The sequence below is a fragment of the Ovis canadensis genome, chromosome 6, assembly GCF_042477335.2.
Source record: "Ovis canadensis isolate MfBH-ARS-UI-01 breed Bighorn chromosome 6, ARS-UI_OviCan_v2, whole genome shotgun sequence".
NCBI classification, from domain to species: Eukaryota; Metazoa; Chordata; class Mammalia; order Artiodactyla; family Bovidae; genus Ovis; species Ovis canadensis.
In genome coordinates this window covers 73,351,720-73,366,383 of record NC_091250.1, presented here as the reverse complement: position 1 = coordinate 73,366,383, position 14,664 = coordinate 73,351,720, and the positions used below count along the sequence as shown (strand labels likewise).

The 14,664-nt window shown below is 41.5% G+C and overlaps 1 protein-coding gene across 1 annotated transcript in view; it reads left to right on the top strand.

Moving 5' to 3' along the window:
- Positions 1–14,664, top strand: part of RELL1 (RELT like 1) — a 76,785-nt gene that overhangs the window by 36,390 nt on the left and 25,731 nt on the right. Inside the window, exons 2-3 of the mRNA XM_069593830.1 lie at positions 4,354–4,578; positions 8,448–8,519. Coding sequence (XP_069449931.1) covers positions 4,354–4,578; positions 8,448–8,519 — 297 coding nt within the window. The remainder of the gene's footprint in view (positions 1–4,353; positions 4,579–8,447; positions 8,520–14,664) is intronic.

Sequence of the window (14,664 nt, the reverse complement as noted above, 5' to 3'; positions counted from 1 at the left end):
AAAAGCATAAAAATATAATTAATAATTAACTTATTATTCAATTACTCAGAATCACTTACTGTTTTGATCCTACAGTATGTATGGTTTTTGAATCCATCTTTTAAAATTCATTATTAGATAATAAGTATGTCCCCACATCTTCACAAAATCTTTATGAATAGTGTTAAATGGTGCATATTATTCCATCAAATGGATAGTCAGTGGTTGACTTAGGTATTTTATTATTATCCCATTGTCAAACATGCAGTTGTTGCTAATTTTTGACTTTTTATAAATAATGTTACAACAACCTTTGCTATTAATTTGGGCTCAGTTTTTTTCAGAATTCAAATATGAGTCAGCTAAAGATGAAGAGAAAAGATGGACATGGTGTCTCTAAGCAGATTATTAGTGTAAATTGAAGAAACAATTAAGCCTACCTAAGTTAACTAGGATCTTAGGCATTAATTGTGAATAGTTACTTTGTGATTTAAAAGTTATTCTTAAATTGCTGAGGTAGATAACAAGGATTCTCCAGTCAACTTTTTGCTCTTTAATGATTCTTTGTAGTCTATAACAGGGCTGTACAATATAACTTCTTGTTGTTCACTGGTTCAGTCGCCTTTGACTGTTTGTGTCCCCATGAACTGCAGCAGGCCAGGCTTCCCTGTCCTTCACCATCTCCTGGAGTTTGCTTGAACTCATGTCCATTGAGTCAGTGATGCCATCTAATCATCTCATCCTCTGTCACTGCTTTCTCCTCTTGCCCTCAATCTTTCCCAGCATCGGGGTCTTTTCCATTGAGTCAGCTCTTCACATCAGGTGACCAAAGTATTGGAGCTTCAGCTTCAGCATCAGTCCTTCCGATGAATATTCAGGACTGATTTCCTTTAAAACTGACTGGTTTGATCTCCTTGCTGTCCAAGACACTCAAAAGTTTTCTCCAGCACCACACTTCAAAAGCATCAATTCTTCAGTGCTCAGCCTTCTTTATGGTCCAACTCTCACATCCGTACATGACTACTGGAAAGACCATAGCTTTGACTGTATGTACCTTTGTTGGCAAAGTGATGTCTAGGTTTGTCATAGCTTTTCTTCCAAGAAGCAAGTGTCTTTTAATTTTGTGGCTGCAGTCACCATATGCAGTGATTTTGGAGCCCAAGAAAATAAAATCTGCCACTGTTCCCACTTTTTCCCCATTTTTTTTGTCATGGAGTGATGGGAACCAATGCCGTGATCTTAGTTTTTTGAATGTTGAGCTTTAAGCCAGCTTTTCACTCTCTTCTTTTACGTGTGTCAAGACGTTCTTGGGATGATGGAAATGTTCTTTATCTGACCTCTCTAATATGAACCAGTTAGCTACATATGACTATTGAGCACTTGAAATGTGGTTAGTCCACCTAAGGAACTGAATTTTTAATTTTATCTATTTTTAATTGACTTAAATTTAAATTGCTATTTGTGGTTAGTGATTACTGTATTGGATAGTGCAGTTCTATCAAGATAATAACTAAACTCTTCTATGTGCTGTGCTTACTCAGTCATGTCTGACTCTTTGCAGCTCCATGGACTGTAGCCCGACAGGCTCCTCTGTCCATGGGGATTCTCTAGGCAAGAACACTGGAGTGGGTTGCCATGCCCTCCTCCAGGGGATCTTCCCAACCCAGGGATCGAACCCAGGTTTTCTGCATTGCAAGTGGATTCTTTACCAACTGAGCACAGGGAAGCCCAAGAATAAACACTATTATAGTGCTTATCTTTTCCTAAATACTCTAAGTGCTTTACACATAAATGTGTGTGATCCTCACAGTGAATTTAACAAATAGTCTTCCAGTTACTTTGCTATATTAAAAAATTGCCACAAAACTTAGTGGCTTAAAACAATGAGTGCCAAAGAATTTGGGGCCACATTTTGAAACCCTTGTAGAAAGGTACAATCACTTTGATTCCATTTTACCCATGAGGAAATTGAGCACAGAGCAGTTAAAAAACTTATTCAAGGTGACATGCCTAGTTAGTGGCCAAGCAATTATGTATGCTAGGCAGTCTGACCTTTTAGCTACAGTGCATCTCTGTAATTCATGTTTCACTGATTTAGTGTCATGTCTTCCTCAGCTTTTTCCATGGTGTGGTGATTATGAGATTAAATGACTGACACCTGTCTGTAAATCACAAACTGTGAATTTATAGTATTTTCAAGGGTTTCCCAGAGGTCAAATTAATGATGAACACACATTCTTAACCACCCGATTCAGGAGGAGCTGCCTGGCTTCAATTCTAAGCCCCCTGCTTTCATTCCTGTTTCTGCTGCTTCCTAAAGAGAAATTATCACTTCCAGATTGAAACTGACCATGATTCTGAGGAAAACTCTTTCAGTCTTAACATGTTGCCTGCTTTATCTATTCCTGTTGCCTGGAATATGTTTTTAAAAAGGAATTAATAAATAAAATGCTTAGAATTACTAAGAGAGGTAAATATTTCTGGTTTTTTAGTGAAATTAAGTCTTGATGTTAAACCCTAATTTGGATGACATGTTTGCATATATTTAGGGAATTGTGTGTGTGTACTCTTTTTTATTCATTCATCCATTTATTAATTATATTCTTGGGAGAGAAATCAGAATAAATCTGTAGCTTATCCCCAGATTCTAGAGGTTTCATGATACTTTAAAGAGTGCCACCTTTTACAGAACCTGAGAAACCAGCAGTTTCCTTTCAAGGGCAAAGAGAATGGTTATTTCCATCTGAAAGTGAGGGAGCCCTTTGTCCTGTGCTGTCTGTTTGATATTTTTTGCTGCAGTGATGAAATGTGGTCATTTCACACCTGGTATTTGTCCTCATGTGATCATTACAGTACAGTTTTTTTTTTCCCCACCAAAATACTCTTGAGAGAGTTATAGTTAAATGCATCTAGATTGCTAGTTTCTGGGTTTCTTAAGCAATACATGTAAATCTCTGTGATGCAGAAAACCTCATTGTATCACTTCAGAATCTGAGTACCCCAAATAATTAGACTACATTTCAGTCAAACCCCACATTTTCCTTTAGTCCTCATCCTTCCTGACCCCCTCCTTTGTGTGATAACTCCCTTTTCATCTTATGTGTGTGAATTGATACTTGGCTGGTTTTCCACACAGTCGGCTCTTTCTCCATTATCTTAACTGGCAGAATCTTATGATTGTACGAGCTGGGCTCGCTGTTTCTCCCTCTCTCTCCTTCATGGAGGCGACTCAGTTCCGTGTGTATCCTGGCACACTCGTGGGCCCAGACATCCCGCTGCTTCTGCTGTAAGTCCGTGTGGAACTTTGACTTGTCCAGAAGCAAATGGCTCCTTCTCCCCCGTAGATGCCCCCTTCCCAGCTGCACTATTTCTGAAGTCGTAAAATCGGTCCCCACGGTTCCTGTTTCTTCTAGTGCCCCATGCATACCTTCTCCCAGTCTCTCACGCCTGCCCAGGTGTTCACTTGTTTAGTGCCTGTTTCCAGCACTACCCTACTGGCTCCAAGTTGGCACTGGTCATGCTCTCCTGTTTTCCACTCTCTGTGCAGCTCCCAGCTGGTGCTTTTCATATAACAGTCATGCCATAAATGATAATTTGGGGTGGTAAGCAAATACGCAGATGCACGTGCTTCCATTTTTATATGTGTGCTCCTAGGCCAAAACCTGATGCGTCCTGGATTTGTCTTTTTTCATGCACTAGATCAGTCAGTTTACTAAATCTTTCTGGGACGTATGCTCCATGAGGACAAGGGTCTTTGTTTTGCTCAGTGGTAAGTCAGAAATGCCTAAAACGATGCCTGCCATGAAGTTGAGCATTTGCTTTGTTGTAGAAATGGTTCTAGATGTTTTATGTGTATTCATTTATTTCGTCTTCATAACAAGCCTCGAGGGGTGGGTTGGCTACTAATAGTAAGTCTGTTCATAAGAAACCAAGGCATGGAGATGAAGTCATTGTCCAGAGTCACACAGCTGCAAAGTGGTGGAGCTGGGACTTGACCCCAAGTCTCTTGAGTCTGTGCTTTTAACCGCTAAGGACTCCGCTATGATACCACCTAGTGATGGTGTGTGTACTGTGTGGACCCTTTGCTGAAACTGTGCATTCACTCCACGCTGTATAGATAATCTCACAGATGAAGAAGCAGAGGCTGGCTTGGAGAACTTAAAAAAAAAATTACCCCAAGGGGGCCCAGATTATGAGTAGCAGGGTCAGGAAAGGAGCTCAAGCCCATGTGCCTGTCCTGCTGGACCCGCCAGCCTCTGCCTGGCCTGTGGTTTTGGAAACAGACTCACATTTAACAGGAGCATTTCCCAAGGTTGTCAGGTGTTCCTCGTCGCCAGCAGACATCTGATGCGGCTGTGTGTGTCTCTTCCTCAGATCACAGTGGCAGCCACCCGCTACCCTCCAAAACCGAGACGACGCCCTCGCCCACGAACAGCGCTGGGAATGGACACCCGGAATACATCGCCTATGCCCTCGTCCCTGTCTTCTTCGTCATGGGTCTCTTTGGCGTCCTCATTTGCCACCTGCTTAAGAAGAAAGGCTATCGATGTACAACAGAAGCTGAGCAAGACGTTGAAGGAGAAAAGGTTGAAAAGATAGGTAAGAATCTGGATTATATTTTGTGTGTGTGGGAATGTGAGTGCAGACAATTTTTTAATAAGAAATGAGTCATGTATGTTTTCTGTCTCTGTAAAGCAAGTGATCCATCTTTTTTCATCAAAATATATTTGATATAATAACATTATGTAAATTTAAAGTGTGCAACACATTATTCTGGTGCATTTATATATTGTAATATGATTGCCATTGTAGTGATGTTTAACACCTCTATCACATAATTGTCCGTTGTTTTTAGGGTAGGAATCATTCAGTTCTAGTCTCTCTGTAAGTTTGATAATTATAGTACAGAAAAGGCGGAGGAACCAGTGATCAAATTGCCAACATCTGTTGGATCATAGCAAAAGAGAATTCCAGAAAAACATCTATTTCTTCTCATTGACTACTTGATCAGTGGATTTTCTTTATCCATTCATTCCTTGATGGACGCTAAGAAGTTTCCATATCTTGGCTAGTTTGAATAATTCTGCAGTAAACACAGGAGTGCATAAATCTTTCCACTTTCACTTCCTGTTTTCATTTCCTTTGGGTATATACCCAGAAATGGAATTGCTGGATCATATGATAGATCTATTTTTAAGTTTTTGAGGAACATCCATATTGTTTTCCATAGAGGCAGTTCCAATTTACATTTCCACCAACTGTGCACAAGGGTTCCCTTTTCTCTACACCCTCACCAGCACTTTTACAAAATGATCCATCTTAAAGGCAAATGCTATGGTGTAGCATCATTGTAAATATTATAGGAACCACACCTAGAGTTAGAAACTTTGCTTTCATTTATTAAATAACTACGAAGTCATTTACTCTTATTTACCTTGTGGCCTTGGGCAAGTTAATGTGCTCTAAATCACTGCTACGTTTAATTTAACTTAAATTTAATTAAAATTTTAATTTAAATGAGGGCAATAATCTTCACCTTGTAAGAGTATTGTGAAATTAGAGGGAAGATACATTTGGTGTTTGTCACAAATGGCACTCAGCATATATTAACCCTTGGGCTTCCCTGGCTCAGAGGATAAAGCATCCACCTGCAGTGCTGGTAGACACAGGAGACTGGGGTTGGATCCCTGGGTCGGGAAGATCCCCTGGAGAAGGGCGTGGCTACACACTCCAATAATCTTGGCTGGGAAATCCTATGGACAGAGGAGCCTGTCAGACTACAGTCCATAGGATCACAAAGAGTCAGACACAACTAAGCAACTTTCACTTTTTTCATATAGTAACCCTTACTGTTGCTGTTGAATTAGATTCTAATAAGCACAATAGGAAAACTGAATAGGTCTCGCCATTTTAGTGCTGCTACTTTTGCTTGTGGAGTTAATCTTTAAAAATCTATTCAGTTGTGCAAAAGTAATTGTAGTTTTGCATTGCTGAACTTTGCTATTTGATATTAGAATACTTTCTTCAACATGGTTATGTTATACATCATTTTAATGTGTATGTTTTATGTTTTTTGCTAATGAATTATTACATGCTGCTTATTTTATATGTATTTTAGACTGTGGAAATGATGTTAGACAGAAATTTTTCTTATTTGAGTTCAAAATGGGTCGGAAAGCAGCAGAGACAACTTGTAACATCAACAACGCATTTGGCCCAGGAACTGCTAATGAACGTGCAGTGGTGGTTCAAGAAATTTTGCAAAGGCGACGAGATCCTTGAAGATGAGGAGCGCAGTGGCCAGCCACCTGACGTTGATAAGAGACAATTGAGAAGATCTTTGAAGCTGATTCTCTTACAACTACAGGAGAAGTTGCTGAAGAACTCAGTGTTGACCATTCTATGTCGTTTGGTATTTTGAAGCAAATTGGAAAGGTGAAAAAGCTCAATAAGGGGGGGCCTCATGAGCTGACCGCAAAAAAAAAAAAAAAAAAAAAAAGCTGTCATTTTGAAGTGTTGTCCTCTCTTATTCTATGCAACAACGACAAACCATTTCTTGATCAGATTGTGACATGCGATGAAAAGTGGATTTTATACAACAACCAGAAACAACCAGCTCAGTGTTTGAATGGAGAAGACGCTCCAACGCACTTCCCAAAGCCAAACTTGCCCCCCAAAAAGGTCATGGTCCCATGGTCTTCTGTCTGTCTGCTCCACGATAGCTTTCTGAATCCCAGAAAAACTATTACATCTGAGAAGTATTCTCAGAAAATTGATGCGATGCACGGAAAACTGATGCGTGCAGCTGACATTGGTCAACAAAAAACACACAGCAACACCTGATTGCATGTTGCACAACCAGCGCTTCAAAAGTTGAACGAATTGGGCTATAAAGTTTGTCTCATCTGCCGTACTGCCAAGTAGCCGACTAACTACTGCTTCTTCAAGCATCTTGACAACCTTTTGCAGGGAAAATGAAAATGCTTTCACAACCAACAGGAGGTAGAAAATGCTTTCCAGGAGTTCATCAAATCCCAAAGCACGGATTTTTATGGTACCAGAATAAACAAGCTTATTTCTCTTTGGCAAAACTATTTTGAGTGTAATGGCTCCTATTTTGATTACTAAAGATGTGTCTGAGCCTAGTTATAATGATTTAAAATCAGGGTCCAAAACTGTAATTACTGTTGCACCAACCTAATATGAGGTTGGAGTTTATGTTTATTAAGTAGATGGTTGTGTGAACAGTGCAGTGAAAAAATGACAGGAGCTGGTACCTTTGTATTGACCTCAGAGTGTCTCAGCATTTCCTCCTCACATGGAGTTGCTGGATTGTATTTGAAAACCCTGAGAGATGAAGTCCTGTTTTCACCACAGATGTACTTTTCAACCATCCTTTCGGGCCTTGGGGAATAGTCGGTAACTCTCCTTATCCTTTTCAGACCTCAAAGGGCAGTTTTTGCAGAAGTGTGACATTTGGGGGAGGTCACCCTTCAAGTAGGATCAAGGGCAGAGTTGGGGAGCTTCTTCATTCCTTGCCAGCTTGCTGGCCTGTTGATTTTTCCCACCCCCACTGACCTTTGAGGCAGGGAGTGAGCACAGTCGCCCGATGAGTCATGTGTACGTTTATGAGCAAACCAAGGCTGAATGTTTGTCAACAGAAAGCGGGACCTTTCTCTCTCATCCTCTGCAGACGCTGTGTAGGTTGGCTTAGTGGTCAGCATGTGCACTGTCTAACTGGACATGCGTGTTTACGGGGAGGGAGTGGCTTGGGTGGAGAAGACATTTTTCCAGATTACATGGGTAAGATACCACACCATGATTTCTAGGTCAGCCCTCCTTCTTTCTTGTGTTATGGAAGCGAATGATAAGGATCAGTTTCAGACTGAAGGTTTGACTTTTTTCCTCTAAAGACTATCCCATGTGCAGAGTCTCTCAAAGTAAACTGAGTTTGTAGGTAATTAACCATGGCCAACATTTAGATCATTTGGAAGTATATTTCAAAGTCTTGTGAAGACAGAGATGAATACCCAATTTAAGAAATAAATTAATACTCTGTATATGGTATATCTACAATGAAAATAAAACCCAAGAAAATTTTATTTTAATTATCTTTCTTCTTTCCATTTCCCCTTTGAGTTTAACAAAATGATGAGAGAGGAGTAATAGTTGTAAGGACTGATAAAGACATCTTGGAAATTAAGCATGTGTCTGGACTTGAGAAGATATTGATGGGCAGTTTGCACCTGTTCTGCTGAGAAAGTTGCTGGGTGCTTTCAGTCAGGTGTGCTAAGAGTGTGCTGAGCGAAAGGTGTGTTAAAAGAAAGCAGAATTCTTATCACCGTGGGTCATCAGCTGAGCTTTCTGGAGACTGTTCAGAGAAGCCTTAGGCTCTGAGACTGCGTGTCTCTTTGACCTCATGCAGGTGAGCAGTTGTAACCTGTCCTCCCCTCCCCTTTCTCTTGCAGAGTTGAACGACAGTGTGAATGAAAATAGTGACACTGTTGGGCAGATTGTCCAGTACATCATGAAAAACGAAGGTATGGCTCTTTTAGTGTCCAGAACAATTCATTATTCACATGTTTTATTAAAAACCTGCTTCAGAGAGTTTGTATGGATTCTCCTGTCAACGTTTCTGAAGTTATTGGTAGCACCTTCCACCTAAGCTCACAAATAGCCCAGCTTCCAGCATTATCCTATCAGGAGAGTTTCATGAGTTTTCTAAGAGTCAGTGGGTCTGAGTGTTGCCAAGTCAGCCCTGGAGGCTTACCTTTTAATCCTGGCATCGCCTTGATTTGGGGGAAAGTCATATTACCTCATGAGCCTCAGTTTCTTCCTCTAAAATAACATTTGCCTCATGGTATTATTGTGACATATTGCACAGAAGCTGCTTGGTATAATAAGCACTCAAATATTATCTATTCCTTTTTTTCTGCTTTTAAAAATACTGTGGTAAAATACACTAAACATAGAATTTGCTGTTCTACCCATTTTAAAATGTACAGTTCATTGGCATTAAGTACAGTCACAATGGAGAAGGAAATGGCAACCTACTCCAGTATTCTTGCCTGGGAAATCCCATGGACAGAGGAGCCTGGCGGGCTACAGTCCATGGGGCCGCCAAGAGTCAGACGTGACTGAGCACACACACACTCACACACACATGTTCACAATAGTGTGCAAAGATCACCAGTATCTAGTTTCAGAATCTTTTCATCGTCCCAAACTCTGAACACACTGAGCAGTCACTCCCCATTTTCCACCCTCTTCCCCTCCAGCCTCTGGCAACCCTTCCTCTCTGCTTTCTGCCTCTATGAGTTCACCTATTCTATGATCTGTTTTTAAATGTTAAAGCTTTTAAAAGGTCTAGGCTTCTCTGGTGGCTCAGTTAGTAAAGAATCCGCCTGCAATACAGGAGACCCCTGTTCAGTCCCTGGGTGGGGAAGATCCCCTGGAGAAGGAAATGGCAAGCCACTCCAGTGTTCTTGCCTGGGAAATCCCATGGACAGAGGAGCCTGGCGGGTTCAGTCCAAAGGGTCACAAAGTTGGACACGACTTAGCGACTAAACCACTACCACCAAGCTTTAATGACTTTAAGCATTTTTTTTCCATTCTGAAATGTATCCTAAACCCCTGTCTTCTTAAATGGAGAATTAGTTTAATCCTGATTAGATAAATCAGGGTCATTTTTCTGAAGCACTGGTGATTGTCTCCACAAGATACCACACCCCAAGTGACTTTTGAGGCGTGTGGCACTCCTGCCCACATACCTGTGAACTAAAAATGCCACCTCTCATATCAGTAAACAAAGAAAGTCAGAGCCATCAAGCCATCCATTACAGCGCCGCAGTGCTGAACCCTGAAGGAACCCAAGGAGAGAATACCTGCCAACTAGCAGCCATCAGACTGCAGCCTCTCCCTGACTATGAGTCCTGAGGAAACTCAGGATGTGAAAACACTGGATGCCGGCCCCAGATAGCTGAGGTGCACATCAAAGGAATGATTTCAGTGAGCCCAGACTCTTACATCTTCCCATACATGGGAAAGCGCTGAATTCCTTGGCTTGGGATGTCTGGTTTTCTTTTATTAACAGTAACAGTTTGACGTTCTGACTACCTGATCTTTATTGCAAAAATTCTTGTATATCTTGGCTCCCTCCTTTGTCTCTCCATAGCAGTCTCTCAGAGTTATTTGAGAGTCTTGTCTCCTGAGCTTGAGTCCTCAGATTTGTCTACTGAATAAAACATAACTTTCAACTTTTAGGTTGCGCATAACTTTTAGGTCACAGTTTTTTCAGCCAACATATCCAATAGCCCTATGCTTTGAATTCTCATGAGAATGTAAAACAAAATGTTTTCCTTGGGCTCTCTCTGGGCCCTGGTAAACACTGTCTCAAGCAGCATGCACTGACGCAGCTGAGCCCTCTGTCTGAAAGTTGAAATACCTCCATACTGCTCAGTAACTCCCTGCCTTCTGTTCCAAGCCCCTCCCTGGGATCTTTTGTCCCCATAGCCTCACTATTAACCAGAGCACCTGCCTGGCCCAGGCTGCAGTCAGTGCTTCTGACCTAGAGAAACAGCAACTTCACATGGTTCAGCATATTTTTCATTTTTCTTTAGAGTGGATTTTACATACTTGGCATTGATCTAGGTGCTTCATGTGCATAATATCATTTAATCCTCACAATGTTCCTCTGGAGTTGATATTATTATACCCATTTTACAGATGAAGAAAGGAAGACCCCAACATGGTTAGGGAGTAGTGCCGCCCTACATGGGCCTCTTTCATCTATATATCATTGCCTCGCCTCTCTTCCAGTTTGTCACTTTCAGTTTCTCCAGGATGGAAAACCAGATAATCTAACTTAATAAGATGACGTTTAAAATAACAAAAATGACAGTGATCAATTGGATTCGATATCTGTTTTATAAAACAGATCTTGTGGCTCCGCTGGTAAAGAATCTGCCTGCAATGCAGGAGACCTGGGTTTGATCCCTGGGTTGGGAAGATCCCCTGGAGAAGGGAAAGGCTACCTACTCCAGTACTCTGGCGTAGAGAATTCCATGGACTGTATAGTCCATGGTGTCGCAGAGTCGGACACGACTGAGTGACTTTCACTTTCACTTTTTTTCACTTTTCCTTCAGGGAGCAGTATTTGGTGATGCTATTCTTGAGGACTCAGTGGTGCATATTTCTTTTGCATAACGAAGTAGATTTTAATTTGCATAAGAAGTGCCCAAATTTGTTCTTGGCGTAAAAGCTCCAGCCATTACAGAAGGGCACCGAGTAAGGTGTGGATGGCCCTTCATTTCTCCTGGGTCTTGCACAATCGAAACTGCCTTCATGTACATGTATATGTATGGTTGAGTCCCTTTGCTGTCTGCATGAAACCATCACGACTTGGTTAAAGAGCTGTTCTCCAATACAGCTTCGCTGGTGGCTCAGATGGTAAAGAATCCGCCTGCAATGCAGGACACCTGGGTTCGATCCTTAGGTCAGAAAGATCCCCTGGAGAAGGAAATGACAACCCATTCCAGTATTCTTGCCTGGAGCATTCCATGTACAGAGGAGCCTGGTGCGCTACAGTCCATGACGTCACAGAGTTGGACAAGACTGAGTGATTATCACTCACTCCAATACAAAAAAAAAGTTGGGGGAAAAAGAAAGAGAAAGAAAGAAACCGCCTTCATGGCTTTGGGAAGCTTGGAGACCTGTGGGACCTGGGCTTCTGAGAGCTGAAGCAGCTGCTGAGTGAGTGAGTGCTGCACGAGGGGTTACTGAGAGGTGAGTGGTGTGAAATGTCAGCTGTGAACACTTTACTGGGGGCTGAAGTTCTCCTGTATAACTTCATGTTTGGCAGTGAATGCTTGCTAACTGCCAGGCCTGTTCTAAGGGTTTTCTGGGACCCCTATGATTCAGATATATCATTTCCAATTTATTGTTGAGAAACCGAGGTCCACAGCACATAACTAACTTGCCAGTGTCACCCCGCTGCAATTAGCAGATGTGAACTCCAGCCTCTGATATCAGAGTCCATACTTGTGTACTGTCACTGCTTCTTCCTGGTGTCAGGAAGGATGAATAATAAACTTCCTCCTTTCAAAGAGATAACATATACAGCTGGGGCATTTTATAGAACTCTAAATATTAATGCATCAAATTATCCAAACCACCTTATGAAGTCAGCCTTGTTACCATCCCATTTTGCAGATGAGGAAACAGAGGCCCAGAGGGTAAGAAAGTCGCCTAAGGTCATCAGGCTGGCCTGTGGCAGGATGGTGCCAGCAGTGGGCTCTTTTCTCCTATTACAGCCGAAGTGAAACCTGTGGGTCCCTGAAGGAAGCAGACTATATAATTTCTTCACTCCCACACTCACAGACTCTAGGACTCCTCTTTTCTTTTTTAATTATGTCCTTTTCCTTTTGGAAAGTAGCTTTTTAGTTTCTGCTGCCTTGATTACCAGTGGAGTAATCAAAGCACTGATTTCATTCTTTCTCCTCTGCTCCCCAGTTCTTTGCCTTCTGTCTTTCTTATCCTTCACTCTTCTACCTGTAAGGGCCTTCTTCTGTCCGTCTATGATTTCTCCTGTGACCTCATCCTTATGTGGCCTTGGTTCTCCTTGGCCACCAGCAGACAGCTGATTTCATTGGGTACTCACACACAGTGACCTCTCTAGCTTCCAGCCTGTGCGAAAACCACAGCTGGAGGAGTAAATAGATACTGGGTCTCTTACCAGTTTATAACCTAGTTTTATTAGTTTGCCTTGGAGACTTAAATTCTCTGTAGAACAAAATGTATTTTTCTTTTCTTTGTCATTAACAGACTATGAACTTAATATCCATTTAGACCTCCATGTGGAGGTTAATTAACTTTCTATTTTTTAAAATAACACACTATAACATAATTTTTCTTTAAACATTGAAGAAAATGAATAAAATTGAGTACAAACCATTACCCTTTTCCCATGTTTATTTAGGTTTTCTTTGCCTATATTTACATATTTTAAAACACTTTCAGTCCTGATATATGACTCATCATCTGCTTTGCATTTTTAATTTGGCTAAGGGGGTAATACTTCACCAGTATTCATGGTGACATTCTTACTTATGGTTTAAACCTATCATGTCTTGGATGTTGCAAATCACATTTCATTTAGACAAATATCTCTTGTAGGATGAATTTATGGGCTAAGCTGCACACTGATTATTTTCCCACTAGTCTGTAATCCTTTCTAAACAGAGCAGGACTGAAGAGCATTTGGGTGATCACTGCGGAAGTTTGGAAAGTACCTGCAACTCTCCAGCTGGGCTTCTCTACCAGGGCCAGACACTGTCTGAAAAGAGCAGCACCCGTCAGTATTGTGATTACTGTCCAAGCACCCCTGATTATAGTTATTTACACTGGGCAGAAGAGAGGGGTCCCTTGGTGAAATTCTTATCTTGGCACTCAATTTGTGTGATGGCTAAAAGCATTTCTTCATAAACTACCATCATCACTGAGTAGATCTCTGAAACTTGCTATAATGATTATGCAAACATCCTGTGAACTGTTAAACCATCATCATTTGGATGGAGACTCAGAAGGAGTAGGGAGGAGTTGGTTGGGGTGAAATGCACCCACCCTAGAGTCAGATAGACCAGGTTTTTGTATCTAGGTCTGTTTCTAGCTGTGGGATTCTGGACAGTCAGTTACAGTCTTTAGGCCTCAGTGTCTGTCTGTAAAATGGGGATGATAATTCTGCCTGCTATTAGAGTGAATCCAACATGGAGGGTCTACAAAGCGTTTTGACAGTGGCTGGCACATGCCAGGATCTTGCCTTGAATGTAAGGGAAAACTTTCAAGAGAATAATGGTGGGAGAGAAAACAGGGCTGATTTTGACTACTCTATGCATATTATCAGGCAGAAGTTCAGGAAAGAAGAGAGGAAGCAGTATTTGGAAATGACTGCCCACTAGAAAATTTCCCGTTCTTGACAGGTTTTGCTTGCCCTGTAACTGACTCCTCCCATCCTTTGGACACCGATGACGGGAAGTATAGTTGGACAGAATGTTGACAAGTGTAGGGGAGGGGACTTCCCTGGTGGTCCAGTGGTTAAGAATTAGCCTTGCAATGGGGAGGATACAGGTTCGATCCCTGGTCAGGGAGCTAAGATCCCTCATGCTGCGGGGCAACCAAGCCCGTGTGCTACAACTACTGAGCCTGTGCACCATAAAGAAAAATTCCCACAAGATGAAACAAAGATCCCGATGCAGCCAAATAAAGTTTTTTTTAAAAGGTGTAGGGGAAACCATCTCTTGGAGCTTATTGGAGTTATGAGTAATCACAAGGAGATGTATATTTAATAGAACTTAATTGGGTTTTGCTCTTTTATAGTAATTTTATAACCAAATTAAAGCATGTGTTTATGTGCTAATGGTGGTGTTATGTTAGGGTTTTCTCATCACAGGAAACCAAAAAGGGTCACAAGAGATAGTTCACTGAGATTTACTCCCTGGTATAGACTGGGTGATAGCCTACAGACAAGGGTCTACATGAGTGCCTGTGTGCATGTGTTGGTCCTACATGAGTATGCATGTTATTTGCATAAAAACTTGAGCCTACTCTTAAATCATTGCTCACAGCAAACAAAGGGGTTGTGTACTATTGTTTCTAAGAAATAAGGGTGAAGCACAGGGATACATGAGT